Source organism: Chiroxiphia lanceolata, chromosome Z (genome assembly GCF_009829145.1).
Source record: "Chiroxiphia lanceolata isolate bChiLan1 chromosome Z, bChiLan1.pri, whole genome shotgun sequence".
Classification (NCBI taxonomy): domain Eukaryota; kingdom Metazoa; phylum Chordata; class Aves; order Passeriformes; family Pipridae; genus Chiroxiphia; species Chiroxiphia lanceolata.
In genome coordinates this window covers 2385036-2407140 of record NC_045671.1, presented here as the reverse complement: position 1 = coordinate 2407140, position 22105 = coordinate 2385036, and the positions used below count along the sequence as shown (strand labels likewise).

At 44.7% G+C, this 22105-nt stretch overlaps 1 protein-coding gene across 1 annotated transcript in view; it reads right to left on the bottom strand.

Moving 5' to 3' along the window:
- Window positions 1-22105, bottom strand: part of LOXHD1 (lipoxygenase homology domains 1) — a 149843-nt gene that overhangs the window by 98274 nt on the left and 29464 nt on the right. Inside the window, exons 6-10 of the mRNA XM_032675721.1 lie at window positions 10199-10297; window positions 8432-8580; window positions 5004-5127; window positions 2962-3212; window positions 1664-1799 (exon numbers count right to left, since the gene is read on the bottom strand). Of these exons, the coding sequence (XP_032531612.1) occupies window positions 1664-1799; window positions 2962-3212; window positions 5004-5127; window positions 8432-8580; window positions 10199-10297 (759 nt within the window). The remainder of the gene's footprint in view (window positions 1-1663; window positions 1800-2961; window positions 3213-5003; window positions 5128-8431; window positions 8581-10198; window positions 10298-22105) is intronic.

Below are 22105 nucleotides of genomic sequence, written 5' to 3'. Positions count from 1 at the left end.
GGGAGCAGCTTGCGGATGCTGTGCTGGGAGATGTTTCACCATGGATACCCCAAGTGAGGTTCAGCCCAGCTTTGATCAGCTCTACAGAAAGGGACAGTCCTGTATGCACGGGGAGATAGGCGAGATGACATAATAGGTCCTTTCTAACTCCAAGTCTTACACTTCTATAATCTGGCAGCTAAAGGTCACAGATTTCTCAAGGCTAATGCTCCCTGTCTATCTCCTGCACTGCAGTGGCAGGGGAATTAGCCTGTCAATAACAATCAGAGCTGATAATAGAGGGTTAAAGGTTGCAGATGCTTTAGCTAAATGGACCGAGTCGGAGGCGCAGTGTGGTTATAACACTGACTAACATTTAGATAAAGCTTATTTAAATGAACTGCTGTTTAAGCAGGAGCCCACCCGAAGCACGCGGATTAAGCTGTGTCCATTATCCTAATTAAAAGATTCTGTTTACACACACAGGCACTGGCGCAGGCGAGACGGGCAACTGATGTGTTTTGCTTGGTGCAAAACCAGCCAGCGAAGCGAGGCCGGTGCTGGAGCCTGTGTGGATGGACGAGCACGATGAACATGCCCGTGCACTGCTCGGGAAGGCACAGAGCAGCTCCTCCCTGCAAACGTGTGCCATTGCCTCCCTCTAGAGAGAAACCTTCAAATTCAGCACCCCTGTGCCTCGGGAGGCACATCTAGTAGCTGGACAGGACTCACACTGGTTATTTCGCTAAGGTCAAGAATAAAAAAGAATTTGAAGTTAGTAGGAAGAGTTTTGTTTTTCTTCCCCTTTTTTTTTTTTTTTTGTTCTCTTGGGGTTGTCGTTGTACTGTATTTAGGTTTTGTTTCCATCTTGAACAAGAAAACTTTGCTTCTGTAGTGATAGGAAATGTAGCCTGGCTTGTCTGCAAACATAAGATGGTGGCTGAGGAAGCCCCAAGCACAGCAAACCTAGGAAGGCTGAAAGGTCAAACCTCTTCCCCTAAGAAAATGAGAGTAATTCCTCAAAATATTGTAGAAGTTTCATTTTAAACTCCCCAAAGCAGGATGTTCAAAGCTGAAGCTCATGCCACAACATCAGAAGGATGTGTTGCTGCTGGAGCAAGTCCAGAGGAGGCCATGGAGATGCTCCAAGGGCTGGAGCCCCTCTGCTCTGGAGCCAGGCTGGGACAGCTCGGGGTGTTCATCTGGAGAAGAGAAGGGTCCAGGGAGACCTGAGAGCCCCTTCCAGTGCCTAAAGGGGCTCCAGGAGAGCTGAAGAGGGACTTGGGACAAGGAATGGAGGGACAGGACAAAAGGGAATGGCTTCCCACTGTCAGAGAGCAGGGTTAGATGGGATATTGGGAAGCAATTCCTGGCTGTGAGGGTGGTGAAACCTTGGCCCAGGTTGACCAGAGAAGCCATGGCTGCCCCATCTCTGGAAGTGTCCCAGGCCAGATTGGGTGGGGCTTGGAGCATCTGGCTCTAGTGGAAGATGTCCCTGCCCATGGCAGGGGGTTGGAATGAGATGGTCTGTAAATATCCCTCCCAACCCAAACCATTCTGTGACTCAATGACTCACTTCACCTCTACTTGACCACAGGTCATCCCATGTCACTCAGGTGACATTCATGTTTCTTGTGGGACAGGGGGTGATGGTCACCAGGAGGCCCTGGACACTTTTACCTACTTTTCAGTCTCTTCTGGCGTAAAGAGACCATTTCATAGAGTTCCCGCTCTATGAGACCATCTCCTTCATCTTCATCCAGCCATTTCCCACACGGGAACGTTTGCTCAATACCAGTGAATGGGCAGTAAACCACCACCTGGGAAAAGAGATTGGGAAAGTGGGGTTGAATATTCTGCTACTGGCAGCTCCCCGGCACCTCGATCCTGAAAATTTATACCAAAGCAGAGACAGAGCTGGAGATCTTGGTCCTGCTCTCTAAATCAGGTTTTCTGGACCAACATGAACATGACTGGTTATACAGTTCCCCATTTGCAGTACAGTTACAACCCATCCATCCTGTTATTCCCATTTTCGCAGCAGCACATCAAAAGGGGTCAACCAAGAAGAGGTGAAACACCAGGAGGGGAAGGGAATGGGAGCAGGCAGGGTGGCTGCAGGAGCCAGCCCTGCACCACACCAGTGCACGGCAGGGCTTTGCAGAACACGCAAGATACAAAAAGCCTTCAAACACATTCTAAGCTGACTTTGCTTTCCAGGAAAACTGCATTTCCACATAGCTTCAGGATAGGCAGCTGCCCCCCTCCCTATCCTCCCATCACCTCCTGCTGACGTTGCACATGATCTCACATCACATATTGCCCCTCCCAGTAACAGCCGAGGTCAGCCACTTTTTGTTGATGGGTTTAGTTTTTTGGGTTTGTTTTTGTTTGTTTGTTTGTGTTTGGTTTTGTATTGTTTTGTTAGTTTCTGGTTTTATTTTTGGGTTTTTTTGGGAGGAGTTTTTTTTGGGGGGGGGGGTTGTATTTTTTTTTAATAATTTCTGAGAGCAGCATCTAGAAACTTCAGGGAAATCTGAATGTAGACGATAACTTTGAAACGCTCAGCACAATCCGTGGCTGCAATTCTGTCCGGCCCCTTGGGCGAACATCTGAAGGTGCTTTTGGAGCTGAGCAAACAATAATCTCTCTCTTTGTGACTGCAGAGGGGCAATCAACCCAATTAGCGAGTGATTGACTTATGCATCTAATGTGCCTTTGAGGCAATCAGCTACTCCCAAGCATGATGTATAGTATTGACTTGTTAAGTCGTGGATATTGCCATCCAAACAAAAGCAGGTTTATTTATTTATTTTTAGACTGTACTTGGTTGTTGGGGTCAGGGTGGGGTCAGGAGACAGTCTGACAGCTGCCTACAGACAAAAAAACTTGGCAGTGTTGGCTTAATGCTGGGATTCCATGACCACAGAGGCCTTTTCCAACCTAAATGGTTCTTCGAGTTTATGATAATTTTAGTCTCACCTTCTCACAGAACCAGCCAGAACTGACTCCACAATTATCATGCCCAATGCTGACCCTGCTGAGAGGGCTGAGAAGAGCAGCTATCTCCACGTTAAAGAGATCTGTCCTGGCACGCTCAAATTCACCTCCTTCCAAGAAAATCTTCCCACTGTTCTTTAAGCCTTTGGAGCCGTGGAGGATTATGTGGATCTTGGAGTTTGTGCCAGCTCCTCTGATATCTCCTGTCACTACAGCCACGTTGTACACAATACCTGAAGGAATCAGGAGTTTAGTTAGGAAAAAAAAGAAGGGAGGAAAGGAGTGTGAGAATTATGATTTTGACTGGATTTAGGTCGGACTCTATTGGTTTCCCACTGGTCTGTTTTGACTTTTGACTTAGACACAGTGCAATGCTTGATTTGTTTTTGTCCCACACATAACTCTGAGAAATACACATCTATCTTCAGACTGTTCAAGAGAAACAGGCTTGGGGTGACAAAATCCCTATCATATGTCCCAATGGAAAAAAATGGGCTTTTTTATTCACCATGTGGTGATGATTAGGTGAAGAAAGGCGATAAAACTGAATTGACAACTAAGTAGGTGGATTTTGAGAGATACCAAGCACTAAATGTGTCAGGGAGTGCTGAGAGGATGGAAAAGTGCTGCTTTAAACAGTGGTGGTAAGATCTGCAGCATCACAAAAATCTGGAAACTTCAGATCAGCAGTTTATAATGCTGCTGAAGCCACGAGGACCTCCATAGTCACTGTGAGAGCCCAAAGTTCTCAGCAAAACAAGGTTTGGGAGACATACTAACTCAGCTGGAAGAAAGAAAAAATATTTCTGAAGGGAAGCCAATATGCCTAAAAGTGTCCTGTTTGGTTTTCTGGGTTTTTTTTCCGAGCTCAAACTGTTGGTCTAAGAAAGAAAACACTTCTTCCTACAGCCTTACCTCTCAGAAGGCTCATAGGCAAGTACACCTTAGACCTGTCTCATGGCACAAAGTAGACACCTAAAACACTCTAACAATGTCTTAGGGAGCATGTATAAAATAGTTGGGGCCCAAGCTAAGTTCTTTGATTAAATCAGCCAGAAATTTCAATAGGGACTTCAGATGAAGTAGAAACATCAGAACTCACTCTCATCTAAATTATCCTCCCTTTGAAATTTACATTAAAAACTTGACTCAAGCATGCTTTACTATTGGATGTATCTTCAACAAAACTCATCAGAGCAGGAAAAAAGAATGCACAGTCATGAACGGTAAAAAATAAAGGAAGCTTTTACTGAATGAATTACATTTCTGTTTTCTTTCCCATCTTCCCCTAATTTTTCTTAACAAGCATCCTGAAGTCAGGAATCTGCACCCAGACCACTTTCCTCATGCACATGCAGGGGGAATACAAGGACTGCAGATGTTGGAGACCATGCAAGGAAGTAAAGAACAGCTGTTACATGCATGGTCAAAGTGTTTGCCTTTATGCTAATAAATAAATAAATACAGGCAGAACACTATCCAAATAATCGTCTGCCTTGTGATGAGTTCTTTTGTTGACTTTACATGCAAGTTTCTTTTAACAGAGACATAAATTTTGGTTGTCTTTGCTTTAACCACGCTGGATAATAAGAAAGACTGATTTAGGGATCAGCACTGCCTTTCTCATTTTGTAGAAGGATGTGTAGTTCCCCAGACAAGAACACAAAGTACAGTATTCGCTACTGTGTGGCACACTGGTGACTGTGGAAATAGCAAACCACTCCCTAGAAACTGGTGAGAGACTTGCTGAAGTAGAAGCCAGATCTTTCATCCTCTGCCCATCAGGCCCTTATCCAGGTGCCTCGGGTGATAAACCAGCTTGTAGATCCTGCATGGGTTCATCAATGAGATACAGAGGTGGGAAACAAGGTGGTAATTCAGGGACCCTTGTACAAAACATCCTGCTACGAGCAGATGGTTCACTGCAGATCTCCGTAAGCATAAGGCATTCAGTCTTCTCAAGAAAACATGGCTAATAGCATTAACTTCCCATTTCCCACCACAGATTCAGCCCACGAATTTACCTGTGGCTTCGGTGCCCCCAACAAGAATGTCCCTCTGGATTTTTCCATCATCTTCATCTAAAGCAAACCAGCGTCCAACCGGGAACTGGTACACACACTTATTGCCAATGTCCTCAATGATCACCTGAGAGAAAAAAGAAACAGCACTTTGGAAAATAAAAAAAAAAAAAAAAAGGAAAAAGCAAAGGTGTTACACGAGGGGTGGCAGAAGAGCAGAAGCTTAATATACACACTCTGACCTGGTATTTAACATACTCAATACTCGAGCAGATCCCTCTCCACTCCCTAATTAGTACTGATACAATTTCAGACAATCGGTGAGTAAAAAACCAGCTTTTTCCTTTTGCTTTTTTTATCCAGTGAACCCACTCTGCATCTCTCGCGGTGTACGAGACCAGATGTCTCTGCTATCAAGACCAGCTGGTTGGCCTGTCTTCCCTCTCTCCAGAGCATGTTTGCTGGCTACTCTTCTCCATCAGCTGAGCGACAGCTCTTTGTTCTGCCTTGGGAACAGGTTGTGTTCTTTCTCTGTGCTTTAGGGCCTTGTTATAAAATAACACCTAGGAATTCCAGGGCAAATCAAGACCATCAGATCAGCTCGTGTGACCTAGTAACATCACTTTATCCTGATCAGTTATTCCAGGATGGAACCATTGCAAAGGCAGCCGTGATATCCTGCGGTAGGAACAGCTTCTAATTTGGAGGGATTTGGCTCTTTGGACCACCAATGAGGTGGAGCTGTGCAAACATCACGAAGTTCAACCAGGCCAAGTGCAAGATCCCGCACCTGGGTTGGGGCAATTCAAAGCACAAACATTGGTTGGACAGAGAACAGATGAAGAGCAGCCCTGGGGAGAAGGTCCTGGAGGGGCTGGTGGGTGAGAGGATGGACACAACCCAACGCAGAGACCCCCATGCCCTGGGCTGATCCCACAGTGTGGGCAGCAGGGGAGGGGGGGATTCTGCCCCTCTGCCTCCTCAGGTGAGACGCCCCGGCAGAGCTGCTCCAGCCCTGGGGAACAACAGCACAGGGACATGTGGAGCTGCTGGAGCCAGTCCAGAGGAGGCCATGGAGATGCTCCGAGGGCTGGAGCTCCTCTGCTCTGGAGCCAGGCTGGGAGAGCTGGGGGGTTTCAGCTGGAGAAGAGAAGGCTCCAGGGAGACCTGAGAGCCCCTTCCAGTGCCTAAAGGGGCTCCAGGAGAGCTGGAGAGGGACTTGGGATGAGGGTCTGAACTGATAGGATAAGGGGAATGGCTTCCCCCTGCCAGAGGGCAGGGTTAGATGGGATATTGGGAAGTAATTCCTGGCCGTGAGGGTGGTGAGGCCCTGGCACAGGTTGCCCAGAGAAGCTGTGGCTGCCCCATCCCTGGAAGTTGGACAGGGTTTGGAGCAACCTGGTCTGGCGGAAGGCATCCCTTGCCCATGGCAGGGGGTTGGAAACAGATTGTCTTGAAGACCCCTGTCAAACCAAACCGTAGGATTCGGTGATATTTTAATAAAACAAGCCAGAGAACAGTCTTCCCCTTTAATACTAGATGGCAGTTTTTTGCACCTCCTGCTGAGGTGTTTCTTACCAATATCTTCTTCTGGGCTCCTGAAGCCTGCTATAGATAGAGTTACTGTAGTATCTTAAAACAGCAGAGAAGGGTACTGAAGAATTTCGGTAAGAAGAGAAGAAATCAAAATGTCTATTCCTCTGCGTGGCTTATGCCTCAGAGGGGGAAAAAAAAAAATCGCTATTGTGGATAGAAAGCCCTTGACACTTTTCTCAACAAACAGGGAGAATCTGAAATCTGTCTTTTCGGATAAATTTATGAAGCCATTCTCTGGAAAACAGAGCTTCCCCTCCTGTCACTCATCCCACACCGTGCTGTTGCCTGTAGCATCACTGATTCTCGTTGTGCCTTCGTAGACATCAGCATCTGCCAGGGCTGGGGTTGTCAGGATGAGAGAGCAGAGCCGTGCTGGAGTGTTAGAGAATAAAACAGACGAGGTTCAGGAGAAATATCAACACTCTGATTCCTCTCTACCAGCTGATCCTCTTTGGGTTCCTTCTAATGGATTTATTAATAAATTTAGAGGCAGAAAACCATCTCTGAGGATAAGCCACACTGAAAACACAAGAAACTTGAGAACAGGTTCATTCAGGAGTGAGAATGCTAGAGCCTCCAAGTATTGGAGCAACTCACACAAAACCATCTACCAACAGCAGACAATAACTGAGATATTTTAGCTCAGAGAACTTCCAGATGAATTTGCAAGCTGTAAGTTGCTTTCCACTTAACCACAAACATCTTGGAGGCTTGTGGCAGGGTTAACGTGTTGGCTGCAAGTCATCGCTACTCCAGGCTTAGGGACTTAGCAAACTCACCAACACTAAAGAACATGTCACGTCACCTGTGACGTGAGAATGAGGTTCTTTTTCTGTGCTTTCCCCCCCTCACTGTCTGTTAGACTGAGCACAACTGCTCTGGTTTTCATTTCTGCATTTTTCATGGACAACCAACATCATAACTTTTCCTGCATTGTATGGTGATGGTGGAAAAGCATGTGCTAATATTTGCATTTGTAATCCATCAAACTACTCTCTTACCTAGGATTTACAAATCTGGGGTGAGATCTTCTGCGGATTAAAGCCAGCTATGTTAAATTACATTAAAAAAACATTAAAAGAAAATGAGACTAGAGGGAAGAGTCATAGATTTCTCCTTTTAAAATACTCCTTCAACCATTTCACTAAAAGCTGTAATACCTTCCTACCTTATAGCAGCAGATTGAAATGAGCAGGAAAGAGGAAGAAAGGGATCTTTGTGGCAGGTATATCTCTTTTGCTGTGCCAATGACAAATCACTTAAACTTGGCCAAGCTGTAAGTCTGCAAATTTCCAGTGTGAACAGACCCAACAGATATTTCTTAGACTCTGGTATCTTTATGGTCTTGATAATGAGTTAAGTCAACAGAATGAGAGGGGGCTTGGAGGCCCTGGCATGGAGAATTCATCCTCCTTGGTCAAACAAACTGCTGTGATTGAGACAGGACCTGTGCCACTGTTTTACCACCTTCATTGTAAAAAACCCCAAACTTCTTCCTTATGTCTAATCCAGATCAGCCCTCTTTTAGTTTGAAACCAAACTACCCAACTGGAATTCTAATAGCCCAATTTGAATTTGCTGCACCTGGTTGAGATGCACCATGCTGGCACGCACCAGGCTGCTGCCAGCACTTCATCAGCCCTCTTTGCTCTGCAGAAAAAGCAAGTCCTGAAGAGGAAACTTCTGGAAAGGTGAAAACTTGATTTGTGACTCTCTCAGTAACTTGTATCACCAGCAATTATCCTTACCTTTTCTTGGTACCAGACCCCTGAGAGGGAAAGTGGGATATTTTGACCCCTGGTACGCTTATATTGAATTTCTCACGAGTAACTAACCTTTGCAAGGAACCAGCCAGCAGAGCCTCCCTTGTTATTATGCCCTATATTAATCTTTCTTAATTTTCCCAGATTTGGAGCATCAAGTGTGAACTTGTCCTCTGCTCCTTTTTCAAAGTTGTCTTTGTCATTGTCCAGTCTCCTCACACCTGAGGGGGAAAAAAAGATAAAAAAATAAAATCAGATTAAACAAACAAATAAACAATAATAAATAATAACTCCAAGGAGGAAAGCGTTACTGGCACATGTGTGTTTGTAAGTAAAGGAATATTTAGGAATGTCATCACTGGCTGAATCAAATATTCCCCAGGTATCAGCTCTCTGCAACCAGGATTCAAGGTAAAGGCAGAGGACTTTAATAAAAAGGGTACCTTTTCTGAAGCACACAAAAGACCAGGATTTCCATTCTAATGTCACAGTTACTTACAGCTCTCAGAGCTTTCAGAAATATATATCCAGATGGCTCTTAAATCTTTTTTTTTCTTTTTTTTCTTTTTTTTTTTTTTTTTAATATCACCACATTTCCCTTTTATTTTTAATGTCTTTGAAAATCTCCAAACTGTTCAAAAAAAAGGCTTTGGTCACAAGCTGCAGATTTTGACATTTCAGGACACGGAATTCTTTGCTGCATCCGACAGGAAGGATTTATTTTCAAATTAGGACCCAGCCAGGGCTGTTGGCTTTTTCCTGATCTCACAGGAGTCTGCCTTTATGAAAAGTATTAAAGCTCTGACTGTGGTTGCAGCCAACGTTGCTCCTGTGTGAGTGATGCTGTGAGTTGGATTGAACCCACCCAAGGCACCAGTGCAGGGAAAAGTGTCAGTGGGCAATTCATCCCACTTTCCTTAGAAGGCAATGAATCATTTTCTAGGGGTGTTATTTCTTTGTGTAGATATGACAGAGTGCCAGGACAACCAGCTTAGATTTAGACTCCCACTTTCGGATGTCTTCAGTGAGATCAGATGAATCCCCTTGTAAAAGTCTGGAGGATTAATCAAGGATGAGCCCCATCCACTAGCTTTCATCATCTGTTCAAGGATACTTGGCAGACATAATATTATTTCTTGAATTTGATAGGATAGGTGCAGTGTAGAAGCGAGAGAATATTTGCTCTCTGGATCTCCAGGAATTTCCACCCACTTTTCTCCATGGTCCCAAGAATTTGGTTCAGGCACATATTTTATTGTTTTTCAGTTAAAAATATTTTTTAAAGGACTAATTTAATGTTTCTAGACCACTTTTGCATACAATCTACATTAAAAAAAATAAAAGAAATAAAAAAGCTAACACCATTGCTTTAAAGCCAACTAACACAAACCTTGGGTGAGATTATTTTTCCAAATGGTCAGGCAGGCTCAGCCCCAACATTTGCCACACAGAAGGGACATCATGACCCGTGCAGGGACCCAGAAAATGAGACACAGAGCTCTCAATGCGTGCACTGTAAATACACATCGGTGTTGGATGCTTAAGTGGACTGGCACTTCCTCCACTGCTTCCTGCTGGTGGTTTATGCTGCATTTCTCCAGGGTTTGGGTTTTTTAGTGGTAGGTAACTTCAGTCACAGCCCAGCCATGACTGCTGCACTGCAGTCGCAGCTTCCAGTGGATGTGGATGTGAGAAGCCCCAGAGCTAAAACCACCATTTGTCGTGCCTTTCACTCAGCCAAATTATTCCACGTTTGCCATGTCGCCTTTGTGAGTTGTTCAGATCACAGTCCTGCAGAGCAGGAGGAAATATTTTAGGAAATTATTTGCATTTGAATACCTGTGTCTCCTTTCTCACCGAAGATGTTAATGAAGACATCCGCATCTGTTCCACTGCCGCTGACTTCACCAGTGAAAACCCGGACCACGTACTTATTGACTGCAAGGAGAGAGGCACAAATCACAACACATTAATAACTCAGAGGTTTGATACAGAACATAACGTCACAAAACAACTCAGGCTGGGCTGATACTCTCTTGAAAGGTTGTCTGAACGATGGCTCTTGGAACACTGACCCTCTTCTCCATATGAGGAATAAAATCCATAGGCAGAATTCCGACTCTGTGTATTCACTGCCCAGGGCAAGAGCACAGATCACTCAGCTCCTGGCCTTGACACTGAAAGGTGAAGTAGATGAGAAAGGGAAAATCATGTTGATAAAAGGGCATTAAATGAACTAGGACCTACGTACAAGCTTTGCTTTCTCCAGATGTCAAGGAGTTACAGAGTTACAGAGCCAGCCGTCTGCCCAAGCTCAGACCTGACCCCTCTCATCCCAGTGCTGTCCTAGAGCTATTTCTGCAGTTTAGTTTATATTAAGCCTGGCTGGTGACAAGTATTTTGAGGAAATAGTAGTGTAGTGATAGAACAAGGAGTAATGGAATCAAACTGAAAAAGGGGAAATTCAGATCAGATATACAGAAGAAATTCTTGACTGTGAGAGTGGTGAGGGGCTGGCACAGGTTGCCCAGAGAAGCTGTGGCCGCCCCATCCCTGGAAATGTCCAAAGTTGGACAGGGCTTGGAACAACCTACAAGGTGACCCTGTCCATGGCAGGGGCTTGGAATAATATAATCCTTAGGGTCCCTTCCAACCCAAACCATTTTCTGGTTCTATGATTCTGTGAAAGGTCAGTCACTGCATGAACACAAAAATGTGAAGGTGGCCACCCTGCTGAGCTTAAAAAAAAAAAAAAAAAAAAATCCAATCTTTTTCACTTGATGGGGAAACAGGAGTAAATCCAAGGAGCTGTGACACTGTGAAGATACATCATGTGTGGCAAAAAGCAACACAAAAACCCTGTGGGTGAGCCACACCACAAACACTTCACACATGTCATGTACGTGAGTTTGAAAAGCAAGTTCTTCAGATGGATCAGGGTGGGACTCACTTTGTTCCCAAGGACAGCCAACGAGAGCTCGGCTTCTTCTGAAACCAATGACGAAACTCCCATGACCTTCAGAGTGACTTTATTTGGGCCAAATTTCAGAACCTACCACTCAAGTCTACCTGACTACCTTGCTCCTCCAGGAAAACAGCCATGACAAACATCTGGTGCTGTATCTTCCATGAAAAACCAGTGCTGGAGGCAGACAGCAAGACACAAAACAAAACTGATGAAAAGGAATGCAAAATCTACAGCTGAACAGCACATGATATGCCCTCAACAAAGTCTCTGTTACTGAGCCCTGGGCAGCTGACACTGAAAGCTCTGTGCTACTTCAGCTCTTTATTTCTGAGTCCCAGACACTCTGCTCCCGTGAAAGGGTCAAATGCACAGGTCTCCTCACACACATATCCTTTGCAGAAACAAAATTTTCTGCACCACAGAATCATTAAGGCTGGGAAAGACCTCTAAGATCTTCAAGTCCAACTGTTAACTGTGATTCGTGATTTGCAACTCTTTTCCCTTTGGCAGGTGCAAATTTAGGGGAAAACCTTCTCTAGGCTTCCCAGCCAACTCCAGAAATGGATTCCCTCAGGAGCCATGGAATATCACAAACCCTGGGTTACCACTCCCAGAACAGGTCCCCCAGCTTCTCCACCATAACCAGTGCATATTAAAAATTATTCTAAAAGACAGCAGACACTTTGGTGCACGTGCCCCTGCTGAGGCAGAGGATGTGAGAGCAAACATATGAGAAGCGGTTGTTGGACCATCCCCTGAATTATAATGATGCTCTCAGCTCCCAGGGTGAGGTATACAAAAGCAGAGCCTAAACAGAAGGGAAAATCACCTGTCACAGTTTAATGACTGTGCTGGGAAAAGGCTGAAAATCGAGCTGACATCCTTGGCGCCCCATCGCAAAACATGCCATTGCAAATAAAATAATAACGATAAAACTGCAATAAATGCTAAATAACAAGAAAGAGGAGGACAGGTCCAGGCTCAGACAAGGGAGAAAATGCCTTAATGATTCTCTTTAACTCTTTTGCTTCAGTTCACAGAGCTCTAACAACCTGCTAGAGCTGTACCAACACCACTTGAAATACAGACCAGAAGGATGCCTGAATGCATGCAGAGCATCAAGGAGGACATGCAGAGAACAAGTCCATGAAGAGCAATGAGGAGCAGTGACCAAACACAGGGCAGGGAGGACACCTTGTACAGCTTCTGCAGAAATAACGTCTGGGCAGCAAGAAAAACATTGGTAAAACTATTTGCCAGATCAAACACCTTGACAGGTTTCTCAACATGGCTGTATTTCAAATCTAAGGTACAGAATGACATCCTCTGACAACCTGCTCGGAACACTAAGTGGTCCCAAGGGCTCTGTACACACACGGAGTGTCAGCACAGAGAGCCCCGTGGCAGAGCTGATTCCTGAGACCACAGGTGGGTTATTTTGAGCTGGTGGCAATCACAGGGCACTGTGCTCTGAGGGGTTTATGTTGTCCCCTAAAGTGTAAGCAAGGCTGGGGTGCAGAACATGTGCTGGCGGGCCCGTTCTCCATGCTGATGTGTTTCCATGGGCAAAGCTACTCCAAGAGCAATAGAGGTCCTTGGCAGAAGCCATGGCACATCCCTGCTTCACAGACTATGGGATTATGCCTAGCCTCTGTTCATCAGGTTTTCCCTTTTATTTTTTTCACATTTACAACTATGAAACTGTGCACTGTAGCTTGACCCCATACCTGAGGTCAGGACCTCTCAGGTCTGCATTACAGGGTTGCTCCTCCATCTCCAGGAAGCAAACAAGATCAGTCCTGAGCCACACCACATTTTTGCCAGAACTCTCTCCCTCTCTAAGCAATTCAACACTCAGTTGCAGCAGGGACAGGAGCATTTCATGCTGCTCAGGGGTCCTTTGCTTTTTTATACATCAGCACATCTTACAGAATGACATGGTGGATGTGAAAATTTAAATAGAAAGGAAAGCTACCTCTCAAAAAAACAGTGAGGATTCAGCTGCTAAAAGCATGCAAGAAGAAGCTCTCATTGCAGCCAGGCAGAGATCTGGCTTAAGTCAAGCATTCTTCATTTTGAGCATGGGTGGATGTTGCTCCCTATTCTTTAAGCCCTTAGCAGCAGCATCTTTTCAAAAATACCAACTTGCCTTTTTTTTTTTTTTTTTAATTAATTTCAATACATGGCTCTGACTTCATCTGTAAAACAGGGATCAAGATGTTGCCTGGATATTTTTTTTCCTGAATGCTTCTCCTAGCACTGTGAACATGCAAAATGCTAATGTAAAAGCTGTGCCTCCATCGAGCAGTGCAGGCTGACTGCAGCACAGGCACGGGGAGGGGAGCTTTCCTAGGAGCAAAATTAGCAGCTTCAGAGGCACGAACTGCAAGATGCCAAGAGCAGAACAGCTAAGAAAAATCAGTAGGAAGAGCAGTAGCTATTTTCTCCTGTCTTTCCTCTTCCCATTGCAACACAAGTGCAAATGCCCTCTGTGGTTAGAGCACCTTCCTTCTCTTTACAGTTCGGTGTCTGCTCCACTAAGAGACAACTCAGCTCCCTCTGACATCTCTCATCCAACACACTGACGCAGACAAAGCTGTCCCAAAGAAGCATTTGAAGACATTGCCAGGATGCTATCCCTGCGAAGCAGTGGGGTGGCACTGATGTAACCCCACTGCATTAATTTAGCAGGTGTGACAGTTGATCAGCTTGTCTGTTGCTGATTAACTCAGCCTCAGCTTCTCAACAGCGAGGAGGAAAGGTTAATCTTGCACTGTGGGCTGGAGTCAGGCTCTCTCTATACAAGACCCAAGAGAATTATTTTTGTGAATGTGATGCACTCCCAATGCTGCTCCTGCGGGGCAAAGGGAATGGGGCTGCTGCTCTCCTGCCTCCCAGTATTCCCCATCCAGGCTGTTCCCAATGCCATCCCGATGAGCTGGGGGCAGCACTAACCCAGCATATTGCTCAGAATCTTTTTATCCAGACCCAGCACCCCTGGGTGCTCTTGTGCAGCCTCTGTCCTGCCCCCAGCCATGGAAAACACGTGGATATATCCCAGTCAAATCCTTCCACCTGTAAGCTGCAGGTGACTGTTCAGCTGTGTGATATTCATCTGTTAATACCATTTATTTAGCAATATGATATCATGGTCACTTGAACTACCATAGGATGCGATTGCCTAAAGAAATCCTGTAGCAACCGTTATCTGGGGTATTAGATAGGGTGTTTACACACAGTCTGCCGAGTTTGTAGCAGCAGAAGCAGGAGATTTGGGGAGGAAAACAAAGTCGGCTGCTCTTCATTACCTAGTGTTATCACCTCCTGCAGGGCACAGTGAATTCCCAGCTAGACAGCCCTGCCTACCTGCCGTGTGCACGACCTGACATGGAGCAGGGCAGCCTCTCAGCATCCAACATCTGAGAAGTGCCATGGCCCCCGGAGGCAAAACACTCAGGGGTAAAAGCAGGGAACTAAGCCATAGGCAGCAACGGATTCTTCTCACAGGACAACTTTTAGCAATTATCCTTCTGTTTTCACAATGCTTCCAAGGGCGGCAATGTTTGAGATCCACTCTCTGCTGCTCAGCACCGAGCAGGCAGATTTGGGAAGGCGTGGAGGTGGGGGAGAGGCACTGCCACTGTCTCTGAATTGCTGCTGGAGAAGAAATACTTTTGTGGTTAGTGCGAAAAGTGAAAAAAAATTGTTGCTAGAGGGAGAGGCAGGAGCTTGAATCTGTAGACGAGGTACAATTTCAACCTGAGTCTGCCACAGTCTTCTTGCAGGAGCTCGGGAAGGTGGTTTAACATCCACATGCTTTGGTTCCTTGATGTCAGATCAAGTCAGTCATTTCATCCCACCAGAAACTTTCTGACAAAATCTCTTCTTGATGGAAAGGACTGACTTGTCAAAATGGGAGCTTCTTTATACCAATGGTGACAGCATGCTCCTCAGTGACAGAGTTCTTGGTCAGAGCAGCCTTAAAATGTCAGCCTATGGTTAGGGCACGAAGCTGGGGCCTTGCCTCCCAGCATGCTTGGTTCACAGCAAACATTTGAATTTAGTTCTTGTCTGTCCTGAGAGAGAGCCCATCCCACCGGGATAACACCTCCTCTTCCTAGACGAGCTTCTGCTGACCTGGTGGAGGTGCCCTGCTGCTTTTCCATATCCAGCAATCCAGTCTCTGCAAACACTGCAGAGCAGAAAGCTCACCCAGCCCTGATCATTACACCTCACTCTGACACAGTAGCAGGGACCCTAGAGATAGCCACACAGAGCAAAACGTATTGAGCATCTAAAACAACCCCTGCAAAGGCAGTGGAGCCCTGCTAAGCTCACCAGCAGCCAGATCTGTCTCAAAATCATGTCCTGCTCTCGCACAAAGCAATCTGCACACAGATAAGGAAGACTTTTTTCCCCATCCTGGAGAGCACTGAATTGAAAAGGTTGGTTTAGAGCTCAAAAGCAATTAATGTCTTTCAAGGGTGATTGACAGCTGCCTTTATTAATGAGCTGTGCCTTCAGAGGTGGGGAACAGCTCCTTTACCCAAGGGTTCGAACTGGAAATGCAAGTTACAAGCACACCTGGAGCACAGGGGATGCTGAATAAGGAAGAGTTTTGCATTGGACAGGGCTTTGAGCAACCTGATCTTGTTGAAGATGTCCCTACTCATTGCAGGGGGTTGGACTAGATGGTCTTTAAAGGCCCCTTTTAACCCAAATTCTGTGGCTTTTGGCCATGACAACCTCTGCCAAAACACCTTGTTAGCAAGGGAGAAGTGCTGAGGAGCCTCTGGATGCCTCTGAGGTGCCCATATTTAGAGACAGCACCAAGGATGGCGTGGCCCTGGTTCAGCATTTCTTTAATCTCATAAGAGCTCTGTGAAAGTGTCTTCTGAAGAGATACTATTGCTGTCACCCAAGGAGGCCACAACACACAGGAGAAAGAAACGATTCAACAAGTGTTCGGGCAACGGTCTCAGGCACACGGTGGGACCCTTGGGGTTGTCCTGTGCAGGGCCAGGAGTTGGCCTTGATGTTCCTTGGAGGTACCTTCAGACTCAGGGTATTCTGTGACTCTGTGATAACAGAGTTTTTTTCTGTTGAGTACTGCACCACCCTCAACCTCTGCCTTGTGCCCCTCCCGTAATTAACTCTGACACTGAGCCTCCCCACCCAGGCCAGAGACCGTGGGATTCAGCTCCGTTTTCTGCGGCTCTGACGTGGAATCAAAGTGTGCATCAAAACAGTTAATGTATTAGGATTCAGCCTGGATCATCCCTCTGCAGAGCCTGTGAGAGGCAATCTACCACATGCAGGAGGCTTTGCTTGTAGGATATGCTAAACTGATGTTCCTACTGCGACTTCAAAGCAGTGATGACTTTTTGAAGTGAGCTTTAAATGACCTTGCTCAGGAGACAATAGTGGTTTAGCTGCAGAAGCAGGGAGCTTAGCACAGGGGCAACCTACCTTGTGACAGCAGTGCAGAAATCCTTGTTCGTCTAATTCTCCAAGATTTATCATTACTTTGCATTAGTTCAGCCCCAGGGTGGAAGCCCATTAAAAAAAAGCCCATTAAAAAAAAAAACCAAAAACACAACAAAACAAAACCAACCAAAAAACAACAGCAAAAAAAGGCAGACATTTCACAAAAGAAATGATCTGTTTTCTGCTTTCCTCAGGTCTGATATTATCAAAACTGAAGAAATCACTGAAAATATCCTCTTGGGTTAAACACTTTTGCTCAGAAATAGGAATGAAATAATTTTACAGTATTGTTAAAAACCTTATTATTCTCACTGTACTTAAGTCTTACTTTGAATAAATAATATCTTTTTAAAAGTTACTCTATTTTAAAACTGATAGCTGAATTAATTTCCATATATAGACATAATTAGTCAAAATTATCCCACATCTTCACAAACGTGCTGTACTATCTGTTTTGTATTGGGTACACATAGATCTATACACCAGCCACACACAGAGATGTCTCATGCCTCTTCAAAATTCTTTCTCTTGAAACATGAAGTCCTCGATATGAATTACAAATCTCTATTTCCATCCCATTTCAGAGCTCTGTGCATCCTGTCTTCCTTGTGGTTTACAAGTCACTAGTGTTTCTTTTTATTTCTGTATTTCAATTTCTCTTTCCTTTTACCCCTCTTTAGAGATAAAACAACAGGCAAAAAATATATTACAAGTAAAATGTCCATAGCTGCCTCATTTTGGACACAGTGGTTTAAGATGGGTAAAGTTTGCAGGGAGAGTAAAGTGCTTATGAGACCAACTGGAGTATTTTTGACCAAAGATAAAAGACATTTCTGGGTACTCAGTATGCCAGATAGCATGACAATTTTTTTCCCCCGTGTTATCAATGGGGTGGTAAAAGATATTACTCCCTCTACAAACCTTGTTTATTGAATGCTTCAGCATGCAGCAAGGCCTCATCCTTAACACAGAGGGTATTCACCATTACTCCAAAGTAAACAACTCATATTTATTTCATAAATATATTTAGCTGCATTTTCCTGGGCTGATTATACACTTCCAGTTCTCAATGTAAATAAAGATGAATTTTGATGAGCAGGTAACACTTATTAATATTTCATTCCCTCTCCCTCCACTTCTATGTCCTTAGAAATAATCTCTTTTCATTTTTCTGATCATGAAAGTTTCCAAACTGTGAGACCTCATTTTGAAACACGACCCTGGGAATCACGAAATCATTTAGGCCGGAAAAGCCCTCTAAGATCAACAAGTCAGACTGTTCGCCCAGCACTGCCAAGGCCACCACTAACCCATGTCCCCACATGCCACATTTACACACCTTTTAAATCCTTCCAGAGATGGGGGCTCAGCCACAAGCCCAGCTCTCCAGACTGTTGATGTTTTATAAAATGAGGTTGCAAAGCCCACAGGGTATTGTCGACTGGTGCCTCAGATCTCAAATGCTGCCCCTTACCAGAGCTTCTACCACCACTACGTTATTGAGAAATATTAGCCACAGCTCCAGTTCGGATCCAGCCCAGCCCTTAGGGACATGCACATCCCATGGCAGCAGGAAGGACTTGGCTGAGTGTTTCCTCAAGCCACAGCCAGGTCAATGCCTCATAAGCCTTCGAGTCAGCCAACAGTAAAACTCTGGACAATGAACTGTGAAGTCTTAGCACAAGACTCCTTTGCAGAGGAAAGAAATAACACAGCTCGCATTCCCAGCTCAAATATATGAGTTTTAGGTCCTAGTGGATTTAGAAACCTCGGAGAATACCTGGAGTATGTTAACTCTGTGTGTGCTTGCACAGGTGGTTTCAAATGCACAGTGGACAGAGAAGTCCAGCACAGGCTGCTTCTTCAAATGCATAGATTGCCTTCATAAAGCCTGCACTCGCTGCCATTCTTGCCTTCAAAGGAAGCTGTTCTGTGGCTCTCTATGTCCACGGTCTTCCCCTCTGACCTACCATGAACACAAACTATCCCACTCTCCTTGAGTGATCTCATTAACTCTGCCCCAGTTGAGGGCAGATCTGTGATTCAAGGAAACTTTTGAAAGACTAATGGATTGGGACTGACCTGCAACTTGATCATCTGAACTTCTGTCACTTGTAATTATAATAAATATTGGTCTAATTTTTTTTAAAGCCAAGACTTCCCTCTGCCTGCACAAGCACACAGGGACATTTCACCACTCATCTGCCTTTGGTGGGATCCATTTCCCAGCTGCTCATTGTGATCTTACAGCCATTACCCTTGGGACATATCCATGCAAACTCTCAGATGCATCATATATCAACTCCTAATCAGGCCAGAACTGACACAGCCAGCAACCTTTCAGTTCAAAGCACATTCTTGTCAAGGCAGAAATTTCACGTCTGCCTGCAAAGGACCATCCAGACTTAGCCCACAGCTACACCTGATCTAATCTTGTGACCAATTTTTTGTGTAATAACACTAAAAACCAATAGGTGACCAATTCCCAGGACAATTAAGTATGGGAAAATTAAACATAACAGAACTGTGTTGGGCTCTCCCATCCTCAGGATCAAGGTATGCCACATGTTGTGCTCCCACATATGCTCCTCACATTCATAATTAACAGACCAAGTAAGACTAAACTTTACCGCAAAAAAGTAGAGGTGGAAGGAGTTCTACAGTTTGAGGTCATATAAGCAGTTCTGTCCTACTGGGAATAGGCAGCCTTGAAAGAGTTTGACATGAGCTGCTGTCCTATGCACTTTTATAGCCCATCATGTCCAATCCTAAATAATTTCAGGCTGCTGATGGCCAAAAAGCCAGAGGGAAATCAGTCCTATTTGCGACAGGCAGGTTGCAAAGACTTGAGCAAAATTTCACAGGTTAGTGTAAACTGCAATTGCATAGAAGACTGAATTTGTTTTCAGCTCTCTGTGCTCTTAAACGTGATTTTAAGGAGTGCATGAACATCCCCTTTGTAAATGAATGATCTCATAGTAAAGGGCATGTACAGAGAATTGTTTGATTAGAGAGAGGTTTCAAGGGAAATCAAGAACAGCCAATATGTGTTTCCCTTGTTCTGAGGATAGCTGGAGGTCATACTGCAGAAAGCCTAGACTAACCTCAACCAGCTGAATAACTGCTTGTGCTCACCCCAGAGAAAAGATGGTCCATGGATAAACAACTTATCATCTAACCCAACCAAACCTCAGCTTCTTTTATGAATCAGGACACAATTTAGCCTCGCAAAAATATTTTAGCATTATGTCTTGAGAAACTCTTCAATCCACCTGAAGACCAACTCTCAGGACTCCCTTCTTTCCAGCTGGATGATAAAAAGCTGTACCCATCACACACAGGAATGGAGAAAAGCTCAGGCCTCATGTCCCACTTGCAGCAGAAACAGAGCCAGCGAAGTCCCGACACATGAGAGTCACCATGGGATGGGGAGACATGAGGGTCTGTCCACTGAGGGGCACAAATGATTCATGACAAATCTGGTTCATGACCAAGCTGTGTCAGGGGAGGTTTAGACTGGACTTTGGGAAAATTTCTTCATGGAAAGAGTTTTCCTGCCCTGACACAGCTGCCCAGGGCAGCCATGTGGATGTGGCAGTCTGGGACATGGGTTAGTGGTGGCCTTGGCAGTTGTGTGGGAATGGTTGGACTTGGTGATCTTAGAGAGCTTTTCCAACCTAAGTAATTCTGTGATTCTATGGACTGGCTCCTGAATCTCGTGCACTTTTACATCACCGTTGGGGTCAGTAGATCTTATTAATGCAGCTGCCAGCTATTATGAATGCTCTCCTCCCCCACTGCTTTGGTAGGACATCAGACACCCCCAGAGTGATCCAAAGCCCACAACACTCAAAGGAAAACAAGCACCTGACTTCAGTTTTGAGCCGGTCCCTTGCATAAAGGCTCAGCCACAGTTATACAATCCTAAGGTTTCATAAACTCAAGTGAAGCAGCATAGAGCTGAACAATAGCCCTTCCTTGTAATTAATACCTGTAATGTAAATTGATCCAGGCTGCCAGTAGCAGCTGCTGGGTAAATAAGAATCTGTGACACTACCACTGTCAAAGGGCCATTGGCATATGATGCCACGGATGTGAGTACAGGGAATAGAGGATCATTGAAACAGGAACACTTAAAATGTAACTTGTTCTCCTTGAGAAATGTGTGGCACTCACTCTACAGGGAACCTGATGGGAGACATTTTTCTCAGATAAGTAAATGCAATCACTCAGGCATCTGCAATTGCTAAATAGCGCTGCCATTCTTGGTAGCTCTATTTGGATCATGGAAAGTACTTTACTTTTGTTCTTTGAGTGTGTGTGTCTGTTTTTTCCATTACATGTTGACTGGTTTTGCTACATATTATTTTCTGCATTTTTTGATAAGTCCTCTGCTTTTCTCTTTAAATTAACCTCTTCAAAAATCACAGTCCTGCAGGGATTCTCTGGTTGGCCTGTGCTCCTCACCAAGAAAGAGGCTGAGTCTCCCCATAAGCATGATCTGTTTTGGTCCAAGCACCCTTCAAATATGCTTGAGATGCCTCTTCAACAAAGGAAAAATATGACCAAAAGAAAAGCAGTTCATTTTTCTCAAGTCCTAATTCATCCCACACATAGCACAGAGAAGATACATGTCCCAGCAGTGACCTCCAGTTCAAGGGAGGAAAGAAAATGCTCATGAGAAAGATGGGAAAGTTCTCAAGAAGAAGATCAAAAGCTGAAGGTGCTGCAGGAGAGGGAACACAGAAGAAACTTGTTTGATTACCTCCAAAAACATTCCTGACTGTGACAGTAAATAGAGCATGAAAGCAAAGCATGAAGCTAAGTTTGGCAGCAACAGTGACTGGGTAGTTTATAAAGAAAAACTAAAGAAAAAAGGGAAACAGTGATTGAAGAGACATAGCCAGAAAGGAGAAGAGTATGGCACTGAACACTGCTAATGGGAACATAGACTTAGGAGAGAGTTACTAATCCTTCTTTACAAGCACATAAACCCACCAAACCACATAATTATTCAGTTATCTAGTGGCCTAGAAAATATTAATATGTAAAGAGTAAACACCATTATTTTAATCCATTGGGGAAAAAAAGAAACAAACCCCAAACAAACCCAAACCCAACCAAATTTAGGGCAAATTACTTGTATGTACAGAGAAAATCATATCACAATCTCATTTCAGACCTTTACTGATCCAGAGGGAGGCAAATTAATTCAGATACATTTACATTTGCAGCTGACAGTTCACCACAGCACTCTGGGAATGTTTATCTTTCATTAATTATAGTTCAAG